Source organism: Gordionus sp. m RMFG-2023, chromosome 3 (assembly GCF_954871325.1).
Source record: "Gordionus sp. m RMFG-2023 chromosome 3, tfGorSpeb1-WG-v2, whole genome shotgun sequence".
NCBI lineage: Eukaryota > Metazoa > Nematomorpha > Gordioida > Chordodea > Parachordodidae > Gordionus > Gordionus sp. m RMFG-2023.
Window position 1 is genome coordinate 11,478,089 of NC_088777.1, and position 25,350 is coordinate 11,503,438.

General features: G+C 27.2%; 2 protein-coding genes and 1 long non-coding RNA gene across 3 annotated transcripts; 2 read left to right on the plus strand and 1 right to left on the minus strand.

Annotated features, from left to right (window-relative positions):
• The first annotated feature begins 549 nt into the window (after positions 1 to 549).
• On the plus strand, positions 550 to 9,899 carry LOC135926727 (equilibrative nucleoside transporter 3-like). The gene is made up of 8 exons (XM_065462658.1): positions 550 to 650; positions 697 to 778; positions 828 to 1,373; positions 3,357 to 3,473; positions 4,562 to 4,670; positions 6,230 to 6,315; positions 8,831 to 9,027; positions 9,839 to 9,899. The coding sequence occupies exons 1-8, from the start codon at positions 550 to 552 to the stop codon at positions 9,897 to 9,899; spliced, it is 1,299 nt and encodes a 432-aa protein (XP_065318730.1).
• Positions 9,900 to 13,522: 3,623 nt separating this feature from the next.
• On the plus strand, positions 13,523 to 22,321 carry LOC135926728 (equilibrative nucleoside transporter 3-like). Its single transcript, XM_065462659.1, has 10 exons — positions 13,523 to 13,635; positions 13,684 to 13,765; positions 13,805 to 14,353; positions 14,643 to 14,715; positions 16,015 to 16,225; positions 16,393 to 16,495; positions 17,147 to 17,255; positions 19,679 to 19,764; positions 21,380 to 21,576; positions 22,198 to 22,321. Exons 1-10 carry the CDS (start codon positions 13,523 to 13,525, stop codon positions 22,319 to 22,321), a joined length of 1,647 nt encoding a protein of 548 aa, XP_065318731.1.
• Positions 22,322 to 22,615: 294 nt separating this feature from the next.
• On the minus strand, positions 22,616 to 23,225 carry LOC135927711 (uncharacterized). Its single transcript, XR_010572159.1, has 3 exons — positions 23,103 to 23,225; positions 22,956 to 23,060; positions 22,616 to 22,908 (listed from the first exon to the last, which is right to left on the minus strand). It is a non-coding gene; the product is annotated as an uncharacterized LOC135927711 (long non-coding RNA).
• Positions 23,226 to 25,350: the final 2,125 nt, after the last annotated feature.

Genomic DNA, 25,350 nt, shown 5'->3' on the forward strand with positions numbered 1-25,350 from the left:
TCAGAAATAATAATTAATTGACTAGAAATTTGAAAATGGTAGATTAATATTACGCCACTAAAAATTTGAAAATAATAAGTAAATATTACGCCGGAAAACTTGAAATCGAAATTAATTGATAAAATAACTTAGTAGATAAATGTGATAATAAACGAATAAATATTAACAAATATAAATTAATATAAACAATAATATTTTTGAAAAATTTATCCGGCATCTGCATTTTTTGGCTTTGGGGGGGGGGGGAGATTTGTCCCTCTGCTCCCCCCCCCGCTGCGTACGCCAATGTTATAATAAATAAATTGTAGATCCATAAATTTTTTAAAATTAAATTTAAAAAAGATGGGTAAAAATAGACATTTTATGCCCCTGCAGTTATATGACAATCCTTATTTTAAATCGATTTATTTTAAAGTTAGCAAAAAATATGCCAATTTAAAACAATAAGATTATAAATTCCTTTAAATTTTGAAGAATAAATTAAATTTTCGCTTTTCAAAAATTTTTTAAATATTGTTCTGCGTGCCTATTATTTTTTTCAAGTTGAAAATGGAAAAGAAAGATGAGACATTGATTGAGAATTCGCAGTTTGACAATGAACATTCAAGCATAGAGGCATCCCAGTTTGATGTTGAAGAACCTGACGATAGGTAAAAATTTAAAACCATTTACATTAGCCGTTAAACATTATGATAGGATGTATTTAGTTTATATTATTATGCTTATACATGGTATTGGAGTACTTATTCCATGGAATATGTTCATCAATGCTAATTCAGTAAATAAATAACATTATTTGGGGAAAAATCTATTTTTTTTTTCTCCAGTATTTTGTAGATTACAAATTAAATCCAAATGTAACTGGCACTCATGAATATAAGGATAATTTCATTAGTTATCTAGGAATAACATCTCAATTGCCAAATGTTCTTTTAAATGGAATGAATTTATTCCTTCAATTTGGTGGCTCCAAAAGGAATAAAACCTCGCAAGTTTATAAAACTCAACCAAGAATACCTATTGCGATCATTATTGATATTCTTATGTGCATATTCACCGTTGTATTAGCTTTTTTGAATACATCAACTTGGTCAAAGGTTTTTTTTATATTAACCATGATTACTGTGGTGATTATGAACTGTGCTACAGGAATCTATCAAAGCTCAATCTATGGCTTAGCAGGAAGTCTACCGATGAAATACACGAATGTCATAATTATAGGGAATAATATTTGTGGAACTCTGGTTGCTTTGGTATACATAATCGTGATATATGCATCTCCCAGTCCAAGATTGGCTGCAATATGGTACTTTATATCGGCGATATTGATACTTTTTGTGTGTTTAGTTTCTTATTTTGTTCTACCCCGATTGGTAAATTATATAATTCTTATTCTTATTTTTATGATTCTAAACTTGTGTTATTTTGTCTAAAATATATTCTACATAGTAGTATGGATTATAATGTATGTCAGACACTTCTATCAGGAGGGGGGGGGGGGGGGTTATGACATAATATCTACATTAAAATTGAAGGATAGGTAGTTATAAAGGCTATCGTCATTTAAATTAGATAGAGTGGGGATAGTATCGTATATTTTTGTTAATTTTGACTTGGTAGGAGTGGAGTAGAGGATAAAATTTACAGAGGAATAGTTTCAGTTCATTTTTGATATATGAAAGGGGGGGGGAGTGATTTAGGGAGGTGGCAGAATATTAAATATAACTAGTTACGTTTAAAAAATGTAAATAGTAACTTGTTACATTTTTTAGAATGCAATGACAAAAGTAATTGGTTACTTTTAAAGTCCTTTATATAATATCTTTAATAATATATATATTTTATTTATTAATTTATATGATGATTTTCAAAATTCTAAAATATAATTATATATTTCACTTACATAAAACGCTCCTGTAGACGTTTGTTTAGCCCATTTAGGGAAGCTAATTTTTAGAGAAAATCAGTATAATTTAATTAAATTGGATTTTCATTTAAATTCCTTTGATTAAAATATTTAAACATTCTGTAAAAAAAAATTATATAAAAATTGTGAGTTATGTAAATTATTTAATGTAACTTTCAATGTAACTGTTTACTTTTTAAATACTGCAACTAGTAACTGTAACTAGTTTTTTTTTAAGAATGGAATTAGTAACTACAAATAGTTACTTCCTAAAAATAACCCTTGAATTAATGTATATTATCATAAAAATTCATTCCCAGGCCGAACTTTTTTTTAAATGTTTCTTTTATTACGATTAAATGACCCGGAGATGAACAATCCATATATTTTTAAGATATTAAATTACAATAAAAAAGAGATCGACAAATTAAAATAATTCCTTGGAAAAGGTCAGGGAAACTGCTTTGAAAAAATGTTTTATCTGGAAATAGCTTTAGGTTTTAAAAAATAATTTCAATAGTTTTATAGGTAAGGTCATACCAACCCCGATATCATCTCCTGCTCGGTTTCCCTACTACTCGAAGCAATTAAACCTCGTTTTTATTGGCTGATTTTTTTTAGGGATCGCTTTGTGCTATTTAACTGAGATCATTTTGGACTAGGCCATGCTCAGGCTTAAAAATGAATAAAATATTATTTATGGATCGAGCTTAAAAAATAATTTAAAAAAATGTTAGCCACGTCGAGACGAAAAAAAATTTAACTTACAAAGATATAACCAGGGATTAAAACCGAACCTGAACCGAATCGACCGGACCTTTAAAAATTCCCGTGAACTGGTCTGAACCTCTTGATATTTTAACTCTTTCAAAGATGATTACAGTTTAGATTATAAATAATTAAATTAAAATATACTAAGTTATTATTTGATGGTGCCCCACTGCTCAAGTTAGCATATATATATATGTGTGTGTAGTGTTCTCAGCTTTAAAATTTATCTTCCTCTTTATAGATAAAATTTGACAGAAGAGAATCTTGAAAATATTTTAGAGAATAGCGTTAAATTTTAAATAATGTTATTTTCTTTACATTATGCGAAAAGGGTATTATATTATTATTTTTGCGATCTAAACCCAAACCCTAAATCATTAATTTTATCTGAACCTAAATCTGAACCAATATTTATTACGATTTGGATCCCTGGATATAACTGTGATGAACTCATCCTTTTTTTACGATTGGACTATATTATTATCGTTGTCATCTTTTTTAGGCATTTTTCTACGATTTTTTTAAAATATATTTAACCTTACTTTGTACATGTTGGAAATATGTCAAATGCCATAAGGGTTATATTATCCCACTTATATTAAAATTGAAGCTATGGTAATTTTTTTTTCTCATGGTTTCCTTTTATTGTAAAAAAAAATATATCGCATAAATAATATAGAGATTTTATAGACATCATTTGCGCACCTCGATAACGCCTGAACAGATTGATGAATTGATAAATAATCCCCGAACCAGGAGATACAAATCTACCGATTACTCTTCCGTGTTCAATAAGGTTTTTAAAAAAAATATATAATTACATTATAAAAAAAATTTATTGTTTTAAATATATTAGAGTATACATATTTTTCTATGCTAAAAAGAAAGCAGTCCTCACACAATAAGGATTTTTGCAAGGGCATTTAAATAACTTATTTTTTATTTTTATAGGGCAATATTGTCCAAATTTTATTCTAAAATCAAAAGAAAATTTTTATCTCAAAGTAAACAACAGCAAAATTATATTTTAGTGAAAAAGTGCGAAAAAAACGTTTTTTAGTTAATGTCTTTTCAACGCGGAACCCTCACATCTAAATAAAAATATGGCTTTATACCCCATTTGAGATATAGACCAGGTATAACCCACTCACCTAATTTCCTCCTCACACCTTTCTCCGCCCAGTTCTCATATTAGAAAAGAACGCATTCATAAATTAAAGTAATCAATTATCAAATTATATCATTATACTTGATAACAGAGTAGCCTATTTAGAGGGTGTCAACAGGGTATTTCGCCCTCCCAAAAATTTCCACAAAGTTTTTTTTGAACTTTATTTTAACTTATAAATAAGAATTGTAATGTGATTTATATTTTAACCCCCACCCCCCCACCACTATTAACAAAATCTTAGATATGCTCCTATATGTTGCACTTTATTTACAGGTATGGATATATGATATGGAGAGATTCGAATTAATAAAATTCAAAAATATTTTATAATTGTTTGTTAACTTCATCGTTTTATAGCCTTATGGCATCTGGTTTCTAGTAGGGGTTGATAAAAATATATTTTAAATAGAGATGCTGCAAAACTATTTGTTCTCTTAATATAAAAGTTAAAAGAAAGAACAGAACACAAATGAACGGGACCAAGAGAACAGGAACCGTTATAATTTTATATAAGTGGTAGCCATTTAAAAAAATTTTAACATTTAATTAAAGGCCATTTTTTGTTCACTTAAAAACTGAAGCAACTTATTTCTCCTTATGGAGTTAAATGAAGAATTTTTATAACTTAAAAATTTAAGATTTTTGCAAAACCATTGCGGAACCGCAGCCATTATCAAATTTATAAGGTAACCTCTTTTTAAAAAAATCTAAAGATATGGGTACAATGTTTCGGAGTATTTTTTTGTTACTTCATCACCTTAACTATATTTCCGGCTATTCAAGTCCATATTGCAAGAAAGAACTCGAACTTTTTTATACCAGGTTTTGTTTTATTTTTTCTTTATTTCAATCATTTTTATTTATTATTCAAAGAATAAAGAAAATTTTTTTTATGCTGCAAAAAGTATTAGCAGCGTCCATATGTCTTAAGAAATTCTTACTTGTAATTAGAGCCTTCCATGGGGAAAGTTATGACAGTTTTAGTAGATTCGCGTCTTATTTTTAAAATAATCGGACATAAAAATCCAAGTTTTGTTAGGACGGAAGTCAGTGTTGTTAAACGGCCCGATTTCAATCGATTTTTAAAACGACCAAATAAGGATTTTATCCAATAAAATATTATGTAATCCTCGAGATTTGGCAAATAGAAGTCCAAAAAAAGAGCTTTAATATTATTTTGGCTAAAATCTTAATTGGGCCGTTTTTAAAAATCGACCTAAATCGGGTCGTTTAGCAACATTATGACCTGCCTGGGCAAAATAGGTTCGATAGAAAACTTTATTTGAATTCTCTTTAAAAAAAATTTCTTGTTTAAAATTTTGAGAAAATAAATTAATTTGAAAATAAAAGGTATAAATAATAATAATAATAATATAGACTCATTTTCTTCCTGCAGTTAAATTTTTCGGTATGTGAGTTAGAAGTCTGAAAATGGCAAAATTTTTAGGCTCGGCCCGATCCTGCCCAGTGGTCATCTAGTTAATACATACCCGGCTCGGCCCAGTTTCATTTTTACTAACCAGGCCATTTAATTTTTTATATACAAGGCGTAAACTAAAATATATGTTGTTGAGCATTAAAATAAACTATTATTTATAATCTTGTGGAGTGGTTAAATTAAAAGCAATATACTTTATGGATTATCACTTATGTGAAATATCAGAATTGATAAATATATATGCAAAAATTTCGCCTACCAGCAGCTCGGCCCAAAAAAATACTTTCAGGCCCTGGTAACGACCGGGCATTGCAGACCTCTGATCTGAGTCGCTTGTGGTGATCTCTGTGAGAAATATGTTTTTCGATAATCAAACCTAGTTCAATTTTTAAAAAAATGATAAAAGTGAGCCATAACTAAGTTCTGATTTTGCTTAACTTTTGGACTAAGGTAAGTCAATAATTGATATGCTTTCGGTTACATATTGTTTTAATTAATTTCATCTAAACTTGTAAATAATGTAGGGTCCCGTAACATAAAATATGTCCATTCCCCTTTTAAAACGTTAGGTTCCGGAATTGGTTCCTGAAAGAATATAAATTAAACAAATTTTATTATTTATTAGATATTTTAGTATGCATCGCATTCATTAGACATTCTCTATAGTTTAATATTATATAAGTTTGCGGTAGCGTTAATATAAATTTCAGTGTCAAAAAACACCTTTCATATTAATTTTTTAAATGATTTTAAATTTGATTTTAAAAAAATGTTTTTAATTCTAAATAATCACATTAAATTATTTATAATGATACAATTTATTAATTAAAGATTTATGACAACTTAATTATTATATTATTTTACTTATTTCCTTAATATGAAGAGTTGATATATTTATATTTTTTTAAAATAAATATTTTTAAAAAATATATTAATTATTCAGATAAATACTTTGACGCTATTTTGACCTTCCTCAATTTCAATGTCTTTTCATTGATAGGTAATTTGATAACCGAAAAAATTAAAATGGTAAATAATATAATTTATTCAATTGATTCGTAAATATTATGATTAAGCATGACGGTGATAAAAAAAAATTGATTATGATAAATTATTTCCATCAAAATTTTTACCAAATTATTTAAAAAAAATATTTATTTTGTAAATGAATTCATAAAAAAAATGAAGCGAATGGACCTTCATTGAATCCATCATATGATTTCTCAAATAGTTAATTAATTTTTAGCCCAATCTGACAAATATTTTTTTATCTTTGACCCTCATTGGGGATTATGAAAAAAATTATAATATTATACTATGTGGATACATTGGAAAATAGATAATGTGAGTCAAACATCCCTCTTAAAAACGACCCAAAGAAGCCATACCTTAGATGGAATGTGCGGTTCTTGCCGATTTCGTCTTCATCCTAACTTTACCCTTCCAATAATTTTATAATAGAAATCATTTTTATTTTTTAAATTCGTATTTTTGGGAAAAAAATATTTTGTCTTTACGGTCTTCCCCATCTACCACGAAAGATAGGACGCATTCTAATTGCTAAACCAGGAGGACACATGCCATGGATAGAAAAGCGCTTAACCTCATACCAGAATGCATGGTCCTTTTTTCGGTTTTGACAAGATCATTGTTGTTTTTGTATTTGAGATCGGTTTTGAGTCAAGCCTAACTCCCTAAGACTGTGTCCTGGTTTGACTTAATTTTTAATTTTTTTAATAATAAGAGTTTTTAAACTTTAATGAAGATTAACGTCAAAGTTATGAATCGAATATTTTTATGTTTTGGACCCAAGTTTAAGTGGGAAAATAAGAATATAAATTTTCTAAGATTTTTAGAATAATTTTTTTTTAAAATGCATTGTAAATTTTTTTAAATTTAAAGTATTATTATAATATATTAATGTTACTTTTAGTTATCTAAAGAATGGAAATCAGGATAAGAAATTTGATAATTTCTTAATAAACATAAGTGAAAGAAAATTCGAATTTAGGGTTTTCAGATAATTCTTATTTTTTTATATTTTTTTTGGTTTTAAAATTAAATAAAATTTAATTGTTGTAGTTGCTTTTATTAACCTAAAATAACGCATACCAAAAATCATCGAGATGTGCCACCAATCATTCTACCCATAACAGAAGCCCCGACACTTCAATTTAACTTTCCGTAATTATTGTAAAAACTTGTTGAGAAAAATACATCCTTTTTTAAAAAAACTTTTAAAAACTTGAAACTGAAAACCCTAAATTCGAGTTTTCACTCATGTTTATTTAAGAAATTATTCAAATTTCTTATCCTGATTTCCATATTTGGATAACTAAAAGTAAAATAAAAATATTGGAATAATGCTTTAAATTTAAAAAAGGTATTATAAAAATCAAATTTTTTTTATATAATATCTTTTAAAATTCTCATTTTTCAACTTAAACTTATGTCCAAAACATAAAAAAAACTATATTCGATTCATAACTTTGACGTTAGTCTTCATTAAAGTTTAAGAACTTTATTATTAAAAAGTTTTTTTTTGAATTATCATTTTTCCACTTAAACTTGCGTCCAAAAAAAATTATTTGATTCATAACTTTGATGTTAGTCTTCATTAAAGTTTAAAAACTTTTAAAAAATTTAATTTATATCAAAATGTTTTTTACAATAATTATGGAAAGTTATTTAAATATAAGAATGTTTTTTCACATTATGAAAATAGGTTACAATAAATCATATTATTACTGTAAATTGCTTTTTATCCTAGACTAAACAGCTTTTAAACTGGACACCCTATTTTAGTAATAATTATTTTTTCTACCTATAAAAAAATTCCTCTTAAAGAATTGAGTGTGACCTAATACCTGATTCTTTAAAAAATACAAATAATTGCTTACCTTAATTGACTTTTAATTCTTTTGAATTTATAAGTATAGATACCCTCTCTGTAAAAAAAAATATAAATTCAATTTTAAAAAATAATCATTTTAAAATGAATTATGTTCAAAGAAACGGTAAAAATAGGAGTTTGTTTATCTATAATGTTCTAATTGAAACCATGATAAAATAGAAAAAAAAATTGTTTACATATTTTACGCTCTCAAAATGTGAGATTCTGTTCGGTTCGAAAACGAAAAACACTGTAAATATCAACATACTGGAATTTTGGGTACACTAGAATCTTTCAGATAAATTTTATAGGGCATGTTTTTTAAGTTAATTCAAAATTTTATTAATAATTCAAAATTTTATTAAATTATCTGACGTTCATAGAGTAGGTACTATACACATGCTGGAATATAATTGCGACACAGAATCAAGATTTTAATAAATGATTTAAACGTTAAAAATTTTACTGTACCCTAAAACATATATATTAGGACCCTCTATCTGAACTATTTTTTTTTATTTTTCAAAATGAATGAAAATTTTAAAATCAAGGTCTAGTCAACCCAATCCTTCGCATCGAACAGTTGCGTGAGATAAATTTTTCATAATATTATTATTTTTTAATAATTTAAAATATCACTTACTATTCAAGCCCAGTCCTAAATGGGTCTGGTTACCCATCCTCCTGAGAACTGTTTTTATACCCCTGTTCCTATTTTGCAATTATCGTCCCGACATTAGGAAATTTCCGGTTTGGATCAAAAATGATTATGTTTATGCCCTACTCGGAATTGTGTTATCGGTTACTCATGGTTATTTCAGTTCCCTGACTATGATGTACGCCCCTAGGTAATAAGCTAAGATTATTAATTATTTAAATTTCGTGTGTATTATTTTACATTACGAATTTTGTAAATTGACCAAAGTTTGCATCTGAACCAGGTTTAGATTAATTTACGACTGCAAAAAAACAAGCGAACTTGGGTCAGATAACTCAATAAAATTTTTGATATATCTTATATGTAAATCATCTCTTTAATAGAGTATTATACATTTACTAATCTCTTATTTTTATTTTTACTTACATGATATTGTTTTCTATACGAAATAGTTTGGTTGAGCCTAATAGAGCGCCATTGGCAGGAATGATGGGTGCCTTTTTTTTGATACTTGGTGTATTTGGCGGCTTAAATTTTGCGCTGCTTATTTCAAAATTATTTACAAGAAATTTATAAATTTGAATGGTGTTTTTATTATTGTTTTGAAAATATTTATAATATACATTGTAAAATATCATTTTATAGTTTTGCAGTATCAATTCAAATGTGTGTAGAGTACATAATTTATAAACTTGAAGTATATCATTTCATATCTGTATAATATCATTTAAAACTTTCGTATTATTGTAAATTTCATTTTTACAGACATTATTTATTTGCGTATTTATATTTATATAACACCAGGATGCAGATAATGCACCACAACCGGGGATATGAATTTCACAGGGGTCCATTAAAACTTATGCATCATTTATTTTTCTCAATATTTTAATAATTAAATTTGATTGACCAAAAAAAGGAAATGCTATCAGGCAGAATATTGATAAATAAATACAATATTAATAAAGATATATTATCTGAATAAATATAACAAATACTAGGTATAGGCTAATGCTAAGTTTATCTACTAGTAGTATAGATGATTATGCTAAGGTAGCTTAATTAAGTGTTTTTTTTTAAAAAGAAAAATAAAAACAATTTTCTATGCCTGGGTAATCTTAGGAAAAAATACCAATTAACCAAGGTATAAATTTCTACGTGGTTTATGCTAAGACCTGTTGTGAGCTAAGAGTAGTCTTATGATGATTTACTTACTAAGGTTTTATTTATAATAAGCGTGAAATAACCATGTCGCAAAAACGATGATAATTTACAAAATAGATAGCTAGATTATTTGTGCCATCTTTAGCGATGGAGCTATATCGTACTTACAATAAACGATGCCTAATTGTATCACGTAGGACCGAAAAAATTATTAAGCTAATTGACATAGGTTCAACTCTCGTTTAGTACAACTTTATTACTAGAGCAAGTTTGCTAGCCGCATTAACGGTTAGTTTGGATTAAGAATGAGAGTTACAAAAGTTAATTTACATTATAAGATACCATAAACAAAACATATTTATAATTTGCACGTTGGCTAAGCAAGCACAGTTATGAGCGATCGATTAAACAGTTCAATTTACGTTAATAGTTTAATAACAATAATATAACATCATATAGGATTGACAAGTGTTATATATCCCAAAATTATGTTATTTATTTAAAACCATCGTTTATCATATTTTCCTACTTTCAAGCGTACTATTCTTATCTTAGTCTTTCGTAACTTTTCTTGATCTAATAAAGCACCTTTTGGGGTATTACCGATAACGCTCCCTTTATGATAACAGGTGATAGTTCACATAATGTGGTTAAGTTACCTAAATTTGGCTTACTCTACTGAAACAAACTATTAGCCTAAAAATGACTTAATCTAGGTTTGAAGATAAAGATAAATATTTTAGAATAAAAACTTAATTAAGCAATTTTGGAGGAGGCCAAAGTTAAGTAATTTAACAACACTAGCTTCATATATGGTGTCTCCATCTGTTATTCTTGTGTGTTAATTCTAATGCCGTCACTTGCGTCTACATATTTTCTGATGTTATACAATTTTTTTACCGTTGATCAATGTTATATAATAGAATATTAATTATTAAATAATGTTTAATTCTATATTAGGTCGTTAGATAGTATTTATAAGTTACTTTTACTTCTTTCATATAAATATTTAACTCTTTAATATATTCAATTTGAACTATTCATATATCAATTTAATTTGCACATTCAAATATAGAGAGTTAAAGAAACCTTGTATTATTAATCATTATTCAAATTTATTGTATATACATATATATATATATGTATGTATGTATTATATCTTATGACTTTGTGCTTTAAAGAGAGAAATTTATATTTTGGTACCTTTTTCAAATAATGCAAAAGAGCACCAAACCTAATATTAAAAGAATCATGAAATGAGATATTTTTGGTGTGTGAACATTCAATGACACTTTTGAGCTATAGTTAATCAATGTAAGGGATATTCCGTGTAATTTTGAAATAAATCATGGTAATTAACCAACTCTAAATAATATCGTATTGCTTACCTTTCGAAGGTGAAGCCTTTAAAAGAAGCTAATACATTTTCTTGAGTTGGGGGAGTTCCCGATTTACCGCAAACCCTAAATACGTGACCTATTTTTAAAGAACCCAACTTGCCTAATTTTACCTATAGGTCTACGTCATGTAATTTCGACAAAACCCTGATGAGATTTCTATATTATCACTATCATATTAACCTTGATCATAAGTTAATCAAGATAAGTACCGGTCATAAGACATCCTCATATAATTTTTTTATGTATCGAAATACAGTATATTCAAAGGATAAGTCAAAGTGGATCCTTAAATATTAAAAATTTCTTATGTGTATAAAAATAGTGAACTATTTCTTAGGCTCCGGATCAATTGGGAGCTGCATATAAACATCTTTGAGATTGAACTTCTCCACCTATGATATTTATCATCACATATTGTCAAATGTTTGTAATAAGATGGTGAGAATTGTAAGACTGGATTTAGCATGACCTTAAAATCTGCATGCATGAATATTGACTTGTCCATTAATTTACCTGCCATTTACTATAGGGGTAACCTATTAAACATACTTTTTATGTGGGTCTATATTTTCACAATATTTTTGGGCGACTAAACGCTGAATTTCAAATTCTATGGCCCTCTCAAGAGTATTCTTAATAATCTCCGGTAGAGCCACCCATCTCACCTGTGTAATTAAGTAAACTTTCGAATTTATATCCTGAAAACAATCTGCGAAAGTCCAAAAAGAGGCACAATGTTGGATTTTGTACTAGAGAGAGTTTCAGATTATTTCTCTAGCTTCACCCATAACTTTAAGCGTTGTGTTGATATAGTCTGTCAATAACGTATAGTTGTAATTTCGAAAAACATATATATCCTCAGGTCCTGTTTATTACTTTAGTCATCTATACCGACTTTTGGCAACAATGCTCCATCTATTATCAAAAATTTTGTAAGAAAAATATATAAAATGTTTTTTAATTTTTTTTAAAACTAACTTTACCAATACACGCACGCATTTATTTAAACGATGTTCACATTAGCAAGACAATATTTGTAATTTTTAATCATTTTTAGTCAGAAGGTTTATTAATCCAAATTTTATTAAACTAAAATTACAATAATGCACCCATTTTTTTAAAATATAATATTACCTAGAATCCATATATCTATAATGAGAATTAAAACCCATCCTCCATGATATATTCATATTTTTTCCAATCAGAATTGAAGTAAAAATAAAACTCTTTTTAAAAAATTTTAATATTTTAATAGAGTCAGCTGAGTATCATAGTGTTCTATATTCATTTTTTTAAATTTTTCAGGCGAGGATTTAAAAAAAAATATTTCTTGTAGATAGGAGAACACACCATAATAAGGGGAATAAAGGATTAACATTTTTATTGGTGATATGGAAGAATAAATTACTGATCTTGCTTTCAAAGTAGACGCAAATTCGCGGCTAAGAATACAAAATTATAGCATATTTTAGAAACTTTCTTCGCGAAAAGCTAACTATGAATTCATTCAGAATGAAGGAATGATAGAAAATCCATTTTAGAAAAAAAAATATACATATAACAATATTATACTCAGCTTACGAAATATTATTAGTTAAAATAACCCATTATTTTATAAACTTGCCATAACCAATAATCAAACGATGAAGTTCATCTATTCATTTATTATTTTATCTGAAATTCTGCCAAAACCTTATATACTTAAAAATTTAAAAATGAAGAACAAGAAAAATGTCGTCATAGTTTTTTTTAAAAAATCTTTTTATATCTCCTCCCCCAATTTTATCGAAATCATGGGAATTTGAATTTTGTCTTTGTCCTTATATCAATTACATATCATCAAAAAAAGGAATTTTGTCTTTGTCCTTATATCAATTACATATCATCAAAAAAAGAAGTTGAAATTGAAATTATTTTTCGAAAATAAAATAATTATAATAATTCAAAAAATAAAAATAATTTCTCACACCCTGCGGTTATTGACTCCTTTTTGAAATTTAAAGCATATATAGAATCAAAACAAGAAAAATTATAATTCCCATTTTAAAGGATAGATAAAATTCGCTTTTTAAAGGAATTCTTCGAAATATTTATTCGTTTGCCTATATTCTCCTGTTGAAAATGAGGGAAAAAGATGAATCATTTATTGAATGCGCACAATTTGACAATGAACATTCAAGCCAAGAGGTAAGGCTTCAGATTGACCCTTCCCCTCTTAAAGGACCTAGCGACAGGTTGAAATATGATTAAACAAATTAAGTTTGGCATAAACATTATGATAGATTGAATTTACTTTATATTATTATGCTGCTACATGGTATTGGGGTACTTATTCCATGGAATATGTTCATTAATGCAAATTCGGTAAATAAATTTATTTGAGAAAAGATCAATTTTTTTTAGTATTTTGTAGAATACAAATTGAATCCAAATGTTACTGGCACTCAAGAATATAAGAATAATTTTATTAGTTATCTAGGAATAACATCTCAATTGCCAAATGTTATTTTAAATGGAATGAATTTATTCCTTCAATTTGGCGGATCCTTCAAAAAGGATAAAAACCAGAAAGCTTACCAAACACAACCAAGAATACCCATCGCGATAATTATTGATATACTTATGTGCATATTCACCGTTGTATTAGCTTTTATGGATACATCAACTTGGTCAAAAATATTTTTTGTGTTAACCATGATTACTGTGGTTATCGTGAACTGTGCTACAGGAATTTATCAAAGCTCAATCTATGGTTTAGCGGGAAGTCTACCAATGAAATACACGAATGTCATAACTATAGGAGATAATGTTTGTGGAACTCTAGTTGCTATAGTTTATATAATAGTGATATATGCATCTCCCAGTCCAAGATTGGCGGCTATATGGTACTTTATATCGGCAATATTGATACTTCTAGTCTGCCTTGTTTCGTATTTCGTTCTTCTTCGTTTAGTAAATTATATTTTGAACTACTGATATTATTTTGTATTATTATACAATATAGCAGAAATACACTGATACCGCCTTTTTCTGGTACCTATCCACAAATACTGATGGATATCAGGCCGGAAATGGCTACATAGCACCGATACCTGGATACTGACTGATATCGGGCCGATCAAGTAGATACCTGGCATCGATAATTTAAAAAAATATATACACATCAACTTAACCATATTTTCTTTATCTTTCGTTCTCTCAACCTATATTTTACAAAGATTATATGACTCTTTATTAACAGGTATTTACAACAGTAATTACAATGAGTCAGTATTTGAAGCTATGGAATTATAATAAAAAAACACAAACGAGGGGTAATTTTTGTGAAATAAATTTTGAGAGGACACCTATTGTATAATTAACTTGATTTTTTTCAAAAGGTTTTTTATGAATGTTATATTTGTTTGATTGTTAAACAAATATAAATTAGTATTTATGAGGCTAAAATCCCTTTACCAAAATTCTTATAAGATAAACACAGTAAATAAAAAAAATAATTTTTCCCCTGTTTTTTATTACGTGAAATGATGAATTAAAATTTCTCTGGGATTAGGAAACGGACTTTATGATTATATTTGATTTCACAATATAAAAAAAAGGTTTAAATTTGTATAAGGTTAGTGCAGCTAATAACTATAAATATAATTTAGACCAGAGTGGGGTATAAAAATTTATTTTTGAGGCGAAAAAGTGGTAAAATATATATAAGATTTTTGCAGAGCTCAAATCTAAATAAGGAAATCATTATTTATTTCGGTTTTCATTATAGATGGTTTTAAATTTGATCGGTAAAATCATTTCGAGTAAGAAAATAATAAAAGATTTAAATAGATTTATGTTAAATCGGCAAGTGGGAAGCTGTTGAGCCATCTACTATTCGATTTCTGTAGGACTAAATTTTTTTAGAAATCGACCTTTTAGACAATTAAATCAAAATATTAAAAAAAATGTAAAACGAAATCAACGAGTTAGTAAACACATCAATCAAAATTAAGATAAAGGGCATAAAGGAATGGAATTAGAACTTCCCAAAAAATTGACCATAAATCACCTAATGGGCAATTAAAATAAATTTTTTAACTTGGTCTCCTGCCCTGAAATTAAGAGTTTAAAAAAAATATGAAAAAAATTTGAAACCGAGGACAGACAGGAGGCATAAACTTGTTATCTGTTGAAAACGAATTTAATATGTTATATAAATAAAAATAAATATTTGAAAATTAAAAATATGTGGGAATATTTTTTTTACATAAAAATTAGTTTTTCAATAAGTAGGGAAAATGATATTTTTCTTTATTCTTGAATTGCCAATATTGCCAATCTCGTGGGATCTCTGTTCAGATATCGCGGTTCCCCAATGATAAAACAGAAAATAATAGTTTCGATATTTTGTATAGTTATATTCGTTTTTAAAGCGCCACTCAAACGTAAAATATAAAATACTTTATGCAAATTTTCCATTACAAAGAAAATAAGAATTAATAAAAAAAGCAATGAAGGCATTAAAAAAAATTTAATGGTCTAAAAAAAACAAAAAACGGAGGTGCACAAAATAAGTAACTTATTAGTATTTTACTATAAAAATAGTCTACAAAAAGCTAATAATTTTTAAGAGCCTCGTTCTTGCACGGGTTTTAACTGGGGGAAATTGGATGGCCTATGGCCATTGACTTTAGCTGGAGAAAGAGAAACGTGGTGCCCTACAGTCGTATCAGAGGAAGAGGCAACGGAAATAGAATTTACCTTTGTTAAATGGAGAGGTCTTCGATCATGTGGAATGAGAAAGCCTTTGATCAAAGGGATTGAAGGAGGAGCGGGCGATATGTAGCGGGTGAGGGGGAAGTAATATTTTAAAAACTATAAGAATTCAACTTACCTTTTTTAAAAAAAATATTTTTTTTTACATTTTCCTTTTATTCTTTTCTTATTATATCTTTCATACAATTTTAAAAAATTAAAATATTACCATAAATAATATAGAAATTTTATAGGTATTATTTACGCACCCCGGCAAAATCCGAGCAGAATGGATTTATAAAGGATACAATAACCAGCAAATACAAATCTAGCGATTATTACTCCGTATTCCAAAAGGTATATAAATATATATGTTAGCGGCAATGTTTTTTCAGGCAATTTGTTATTTTTTCAACTTTAGATTTTTTAAAATTTAAAAATCAAATTTTACAAGAAATATATTCCATTGGAATACTTACCATATGAATTCCAGATAATTTTGCCTTAAACATTTGAACTTAATATTATATATATTATTTTTCTTTATGGATTTTTTATATAAATTATATATGACTCCAAAGTTAACGATAAAATTATGTACAATTCAAAAGATAAGTATTCTATACATGCTGGAATACATTCCAGTAAAATCAAATTTATAAATTTTAAAAAAATGTGCTCAAAAAATGATTAAAAGTTACGGGCCAGAATCGACTGAAATAATATATTAAAAAAATAAAATAGAAATTTAAGTTTTTTCTTCATTAAAATAAAATGTTAATTGAAATTATTTTGAAGGAAGGAAGGAAGGAAGGAAGGAAGGAAGGAAGGAAGGAAGGAAGGAAGGAAGGAAGGAAGGAAGGAAGGAAGGAAGGAAGGAAGGAAGGAAGGAAGGAAGGAAGGAAGGAAGGAAGAAAGGAAGGAAGAAAGAAAGAAGACCCGGCTCGGACCGAAAAAATTAAATTTGCAAAGCTCTCCTTGAATATCACTTATTCTTTATTTTTTAAGATATGGTTACAATGCTTCGGAGTCTTTTTTAGCTTCTTCATCACCTTAACTATATTTCCTGCTATCAAAGTCCATATCGTTAAAAGCGACCCAAATTTCTTTATACCAGGTTTTCATCATGTTATTTTTTTTTGTTTAAAAAAAAGAAGAAAAAAAGAGATTATAATATTTGAAATTCCACAATTATTTCACTTTAAAAATGATTTCAAAATGATTCAATTTAGTAATTTAATTTATGATTGTAATATGGTATTTTAACTTCTAAAAAGCGTGTAAATCTTAAAATTTAATTATTTAATTTATCTGTTTACTATATACTAATCAAAAATACGAATTATAAAAGAAAGTTAATTCGCCCTTTAATGTTTAATATCAGTCTAACATTTATTTTTGCCCCACTTTATCTATCCCTTAAATAAAATTGAGTTCTACTTATACTACTTATTCATAATGAGCTCTGGAAAGGCTTTTGCATTAGAATTAGACAAGGGCATTTGTCATAATTAGATAATCGGGTCCCCCGATTTTTTTTCCGCATCCTTCATTTCTATTTCTGCAAATCTTTATAAAAAAATAGATATAACAAGAGCCAATAGGATATCTAAATTCGTGTTTGAAAATTTTAATAACTATTAAATGAAAAACCCGTCAATTGTTTTATCTTTTAGTGTTTTAATGTTAGGGCGATTACAATTGAGATTATTCAACTCATATTGTTTCCCCTCAAAGTACTTTAAAGTATTTCAGAAATAAATCGGCTTCTTATATAAAATGGTCGGTTATTTTAGTTTCCTTCTAATTAGATATAAGTTTTGATTATGTGTACTCATAAATTGTCTATTATTAATCACGACATATATGGTTTATTCATCATTGACCCGATCTTGATGAGCGTGACATCTTCTAATTCTAACTTCATATTAGTTGAAACGTTTTAAAAACTTTCCGGAAACCCTGAGGAAAATTATGATACAAAGACGGAATGGAAACTGTATTCCGTATTCTGGAACAGTTTCATAACGTTCTATAAATGAACATGCAATATTTTAATTTATTGCATATTATCATATATATAATATTTATAATGGCTCCTTCATAAATAATCGTTTTTTTCTTTAATCCATAAAGCTTAATAGATAATTTTGCTTTAAGTTATCGTTAAAAGGTTATTTTTGATAATTAAATTTATGTTAACACCGCCGCCTCCATATAAACAATAATTGTTGGAGAATATTGTATTTAATGAATTTAATATATACTAAAATAGACAAAATTAGATATAGGAGCGGTAAGCAGTATTAAATGAGGCTGTTCTCATAAATTTTATTGGAGGTTTTTAAGTCCACTTATTGTTAGCTTTTGACTATGTTACATTTTTATAAAAATAATCTTAGTTTGTCTTTTCTTTTTTTATAAAAATGCTTTTCCTAAAAATTTTAATTATAGTAATTAATTGAAAAATTATTAATCTTTTTTCTTTCAAATTATTGTTTAAAGTTATATATTTTTATATATGGAAAAATATGGGGTAGGGGGGGGAGGGGGTTTTAGTAGCTTAAGGTGATATTTATGAGAACAGGCAAATTTGTAAAGTGAAGGAAAGCCCCCCCTTCCTTAGCTATACTTATGGGAACTGGAAGAGAACATATTTTTATCCGGAATGGGAAAGGAAAAGAAACGCAAAAATGCCTTTGTTCGATCCTTGATATACCACAGCCTATTATCACGTATTTTGAAGATTTCCGTTTATCTAAATATTTATTTTTTATTTTATTACTTAACAAATTTATCATTTCTATCATACTATATAAAAATAGTGTTAATTAATATATTATTTGCTATGAATGTTTAATTCATACTTTTTATTTAAATCTATTCTTAGAATAATTATGTTTTGTAAATTTGATTCTACTATTTCAAAATAAGATATTAATTATGGGCCTTTATCCCCCCCTCTAATTCCCAGCCAATGACGATATTACCCTCTGTTCCCTACTACACAATACCAAAATCAAAATTACCTATATACTTCTACCCCACCCCCTACCACCCTTTAGTTTCATTGACGATCTTGTTCTCCACTCCCCCCCCTCTATGGTAGAAGTTTCTGTAATTGTATTATATTTTAAATAATTTAGAAACTGTAAAAACCAGATATCGATAAAAATAATGAGGAAAGTAAAGAAAGGTACTAGAAATTAGAACAAATATTATCTTATTTAATAAGTATTTTATATTTATTGTTTAAGATATTTTAAGATTATAGAAGTAATAAGTAGAAAAATTGTGAGGTAGATTTTCGTAATCTTAAAATTGCGGACTAATTACGTTAGCTAGTTCAATGCATATTTATTTGAAAATATCCTCCCAAACTCGTTAGTAGTCACATGTTACATACAAAGTCCCCCACATATATGCTCTAAATCTGGAATATTTATTTAATTATGATTTTCGAAGCAAATTAAGTTTAGAAGGGATATTAAATTTTTAATAAAAACTGTTTTCTTACTATATTGAAATTTGTATATTTAGATAAATATTTTGAAGCCATTACAACGTTCCTAAATTTCACCACATTTTCGTTGATAGGTAATGTGATAAGCGAAAAAATTAAAAAGGTATAATATATTTATTAATTGACCTTTATTAATATGATAGTACTATTATACCGAGCTTCCTAGGGGCTAACAATTAATAGAGTACCAAAAAAAATAATAGAATATAAAAAAAATAAGTTAGAGGCCATCTATTTTAAAAAAGAAACAAAAATGCGCTACATAATAGAACCAAAACCAATAAAAATAAAAAATAAAAGTGTAACTTTAAAATAAAAGCTATAAAAGAAAATAAGTAGACCAATATTAAAACAAAACAAATTAATTCCTAAAAAATTTATACATTAAATTAAATATAAAATAAAACTTATATAACTATAGTAAAAAAAAAATAAAAATAAAAACCAAAGAAAAACTAAAAAAAAAATTATACTTGAAATAAGATATTTAATAATCATTGATGTTCTTTTTTGGCTTCCTTCCTACTCCATATAGAAATTTTATTAAATCATTTTTAAATATACAGAAAATAACCTACAGAGATCAAGGTTTCAAGCCCAGTAAACATTTTAAGGTCCGATCATTTGCAAAATTGAGCAATTGTTTGAATAATTTTAGCTTTATATTTTGCAAATTGTTTCAAAAAAATTGAAGATAGGATGTAAATAAAATGTTAAAGGATCGCTTTAATAAATATTTTTTAAATACGAGGACTAAGCTAGCTAGACTTTGTAAAAAAAAATATAGGCCCCGTTCGGCCTGGGGTTGTAATATTTTTATTCTTACGCCAGGCCCGTATTTTTAAAACTTGACATTTGATGGCCCTTTCCATTCCAGGCTGGGTTTCGTTATCGGACCTGCAAATTTCTCATGTAATAATCCTAACCCCATATCATTTTAAACTTTTAAACCCTTCTCTTTTGCTAAGCTATCTGATGGAGAAATAGATTTTAATCCGGAGCTAAATATCTTGATGTGTTCTTCACAGTCCGTGTTTCTAACTCAACCTTCTGATCCCAGTTCATATTCAAAAATGCTTAAAAATTAACTATTTTCTATTATTCCATAATCAAATAATCTTTCAAACATATTTATTTTTAATTTTTTTTGAATATTTGACTTGCAGTTAAATTTATATTGACGAACTATTTGATATTGGGGTTAGAAAGAATCCTGTGTCTTAACTATTTAATTATTTTTTTCGAGATCCACTACTACCAATCCGAGTTCACAGCGAATATTTCCTTGTAGTACTTTAATTTTACAGTGATGGGTTTAACGATTCCCAAATAAACAGGGTCACACAAACTGCTTAAAATTAAAAAATCTTTAAAAACAATTTATTTTCTAAAGATCAAAAATAAGGAAGTTTTTTTTTTAAAAAAAAAAGAAGCTTAAGCAAATTTTTGAACAAATTTTTCCTAAATTTCAAAAATTTTTTTGTAAAAATATATTTTATAAGTAAATGTGACTTTCATGCATAAATATTCTTTCTGATAAAATCTTCAATTTTGTTGATTGCCAAATATCTTATAAGACAATTTTTGTTAAGCCCTGACTATAAAACAGCGTATGTATTATCTATTATTAAATTGAGATAATATTTAATAACAATATTTTACATTATTGGTTATGTTATTTAACAAATAAATTTCACTCTTATAAAAACTTACTCAAGCCAGGTCCCAAATGGGTCTGGTTACCCATCCTCCTGAGAGCTCTTTTTATACCCTTGTTTCTATTTTGCAATTACCGTCCAGACATTAGAAAATTACCGGTTTTGATCAAAAATGACTATGTTTATGTTTTGCTGGGTACTTTGCTAGCAGTTACCAGTGGCTATTTTAGTTCCTTGACTATGATGTACGCTCCGAGGTAAGGCGGTTATCTTAACAATTTTAAATTTCATCATGCATATTTTTATTTTTACTTTATAAATTCTGTAAGTTGAAGTTCGATTCTGTTCATACAGATAAAAGTAATGGGGTCACTAATTGATAAGTTTTGTAATTGGTTATAGATAACTAAGTGTTTTGCCAATTTTGAAAAATGAAGCATCCTATTTTTTAAAAAAAATATATTAGCACCCATTTAAGCTAATACATTTATAATTTATTTAGTCTTGAGCAAAAGTAAAATGGTAGAAAAAGATTGCTTAAATTTAATATACATTCATATTTTTAGCTGATTTTTGAAGATAGAAAAGCTTGTGCCTTTTCCCCAATTAATTTAATGCTCAATTTTGAATTAGTCCTATTTAAATTCGGGGGAAAAAAAATAAATCAAATAACAAACTTGGTAAAAACATTTTTCTATACTACTACTACTAGGAGTGAACTTGGTCAGATAGTTTAATATTATATACATTCTGGATATCTTATATGCGATCCCCGATTAAATCGAAATATTAGAAATTTACTTAATCTTTTAATTTTATAATATCATATAAATATTTATTTTTACATATTTAATATATCTGTTTTCTATATAAAATAGATTAGTCGAACCTCACAGAGCCCCTTTAGCTGGAATGATGACTTCTTTCTTTTTAGTTCTTGGGATATTTTGCGGCTTAAATTTTTCATTACTGATTTCAAAATTATTTGAAAAAATTAGATAATAAAATTGTTGTTTAATTAATAAATTCGATATATATCACACATGCAAAGTATCATGTGTAAACTTGAATCATTCCAGAGATATTGTGTGGCTACGGGGGCTAGTCCCCCTTTCCTACACCAAACTGTTAAACAATAACTCAACCCCTGACCATTTTAAATCAGTAAAATATTTCAAGCTTGGAATTACTTCGAATGATATCGCTCTATATTCAAATTACCGCTAATTATATTTCTACAGACACTTTATTTGCATTTTATTTATTTTATATAAAACGTGATAGTTATGTTAACTCAACTAGATATTATATCTATGTTATGTTATGTTGGTATAATATTGATTACATAAATTTATGTTTTATAAAATAAAACATTATTTTTCATTACACTAAAAATATTTCGCAAGATAAAATGCTATACATAAGGTTTAAAAATTATTTTTTAAAGTCAAGATAGATTTAGAATTTTATGCTCAGATTGGCATCTCATAGTCCCGAGTACAAATCCAGTGATTTCAACACACAGGAGATTATTAATATAAATACAATCTGCACTATACATCTAGGTTATTCGTAGCTTAGCCTCTCTCCTTGTGAATGCCTTTTCATTACATATATATATTATATATCTAATTACCTTTTTGAACAACTCTAACTGTAACGAGTTATATTTTGAAAAATTAGCTTGTAACTAGTTAAATTTTGGTATTATGTTTTATGATAAATTTAATAAAAAGTCATGCTATTTGTTAATGTTATATTACTTTTATAAATGTGTATTTACTTGTTTTGCAGTCTAATATATCATGTAATTTCATTCTCTCCGATATTATCATATGGGACAAATATATTTCATATTTTTTTATTAGTGATATTTTTAGGTTATAAAGTGGATATATATATATATATAATTATGCTTAAAATTTATTTTATTAATAAAGTGTGTAATATATTTTAAAGGATTAGGAATTAAAATAATGACATAGCCTTTTATGCACATGCCATCTTTATTTTTTAGTTAAATGAAAGAATAATATTATAAGTGAAATTTCTGACAGTAACAACTAGAATTAAAAAAACTGCCAATGTAATGCATCTGTTAATTTAATTTTTCTATAAAATTTACATCAGATTAGATAAAGTCAGAGTAAATTAATATTACTTTTACTTTTAACAAACACATAAATTTGAATTCTATCCAAATAAGAAAGGATTTCACGCTCACCCTCATATACAAATTCCATGTTTTTATCAATTCATCTGTCCAAGATCACATATGTGGTTTATTTTTTTCATTTTATTGGTGGTTGAATTTTACTATCTAAAGGCCATCTTATAAATTTAATAATTGTTGCCACAAAATAAAATATTCTTTTTAAATACTTCTATATTTAAAAGATATATTTGTCCTAAATATTCAACAACATCATAAGCATTTTAACAAATATATTGTATTTTATTATATACCGGTTTAATGGCCCACCTCATTGAGAGTCCAAGTTACTACCTATCCTGATCGCGGTTCATACCGGTATCGTATGAATAAGTCATATCATTTTTGGTCCCCCACACTCTCTTAGTGGAATGCCACTTAATTTTCCCTTTATATGTTATTAAAACATCTCAGGCTGTTGAAAAAAAGTTGAATTTTAATTTTAAGGTGTCTCCCTGATATTATAAGACATTTTAAACTATATTAAAGGAATATAATCTATTTGCAGTAAGTTATACAACTTTAGGTGAGGTGAAAAGTGGAACATATAAAAAAACAGCTGAGAGGAGATCAAAACTCCGTATGACTTAATTGTCATAGATAATTATGCTGTCTATTTAAGAATGATGGTGGCTCTATATCAAATTTAATCTAAAAAACAGTACTCATTTAAAAGGCCTAAATATTTTAGCTCTAGTTTATATCTGATGATATTCTATAATATTTGCTTATGGGGAAAGAAGTTGGCAGCCAGATATGGCCCAAAAAAACAGGTCGCTCACTTTATCATTTCTATGTTACAATTTAAAATTGTATATCAGAATCAATTCAACCCCATGCTTTATGTTAGAAGCTTAGCACGTTAGAATATTTTGGACTCTTATTTGCATGTTGAGGCCAATGATTTTATTAGAAACAATCTGCGCTGGGCTGGCGATGGTTCACTCAAACCGGTTGTTGAATTTTTGCAATGTCTTACAATTTAGTTGTTAATTCGAAGCAAACAATTCATAGGAACCGGTTCATAAAATCAAATTAATAAATATAAATAGAATGTCGGTTCTTAAAAATTTATTTAAAAATAATATAAAATCCGAATCATTGTAAATGACAAAAGGACTATATAACTATAAATACTATTACATGCTGAGGCCTGTGTTATCTAATACGGTTAGTAATTAGTATTAGATTACTATCGGACGCCATTTTATCTTGTTTACTTAATTGATTTCAATATCTAGACATGTGCCCCAATAGCATTATCGGCCGCGGTATTTCTTAAAACGATCGGCTGGAGGCGTGGAATCGATTTAGACGCCGCCACTAAAATCGGTGACGGCGTCAAATATTTTCCTAACTTAAATTTTTTAATTAAAATTAAAAATTCATTGGAAACACTTTTAAAATGAAATTTATGCATGTTTATAACTATAATTTAACGATTTTATTAAGTTATCATTGTATAAATATTATTTTATTTAGATTTATAGGACAAAATGATGATCTTTTAGAGTTCACCCCAGCTATGGAAAATACACGCTCGCAGTGGGTGCTCATAGCTGGAACGCACAGGACTCGAAAAAGATTTGATTGGATAACTAATTAAAAAAATTCACAAATATTTTAAAAATAATCAAAAATATTACTCTGAAAATGAGTAATTATTTTTATCCTCATCTTTATCAAGTGCTATTTGCACATATATTACAAAAGATTTTATGTGCAGCAACAATGGTTCTCTTATTATTTGTGTCAATTTCTAATATTAAGGATCCAAAATGTTTCAATGCAAAAGAAGGTTTTGCTGCAATAATCTTAT

Bases quoted from the DNA above. Each gene is read 5' to 3' on its own strand.
- LOC135926727 (XM_065462658.1), top strand. From the start codon at position 550: ATGGAAAAGAAAGATGAGACATTGATTGAGAATTCGCAGTTTGACAAT. The intron at 779-827 runs GTAAATAAATAA...TTTTTTCTCCAG, and splicing joins TGTTCATCAATGCTAATTCA to TATTTTGTAGATTACAAATT. The intron at 4,671-6,229 runs GTTTTGTTTTAT...TTAATTATTCAG, and splicing joins CTCGAACTTTTTTATACCAG to ATAAATACTTTGACGCTATT.
- LOC135926728 (XM_065462659.1), top strand. From the start codon at position 13,523: ATGAGGGAAAAAGATGAATCATTTATTGAATGCGCACAATTTGACAAT. The intron at 13,636-13,683 runs GTTGAAATATGA...ACATTATGATAG, and splicing joins CTTAAAGGACCTAGCGACAG to ATTGAATTTACTTTATATTA. The intron at 14,716-16,014 runs GTAATTTTTGTG...ATAATTTTTAAG, and splicing joins TAAAAAAACACAAACGAGGG to AGCCTCGTTCTTGCACGGGT.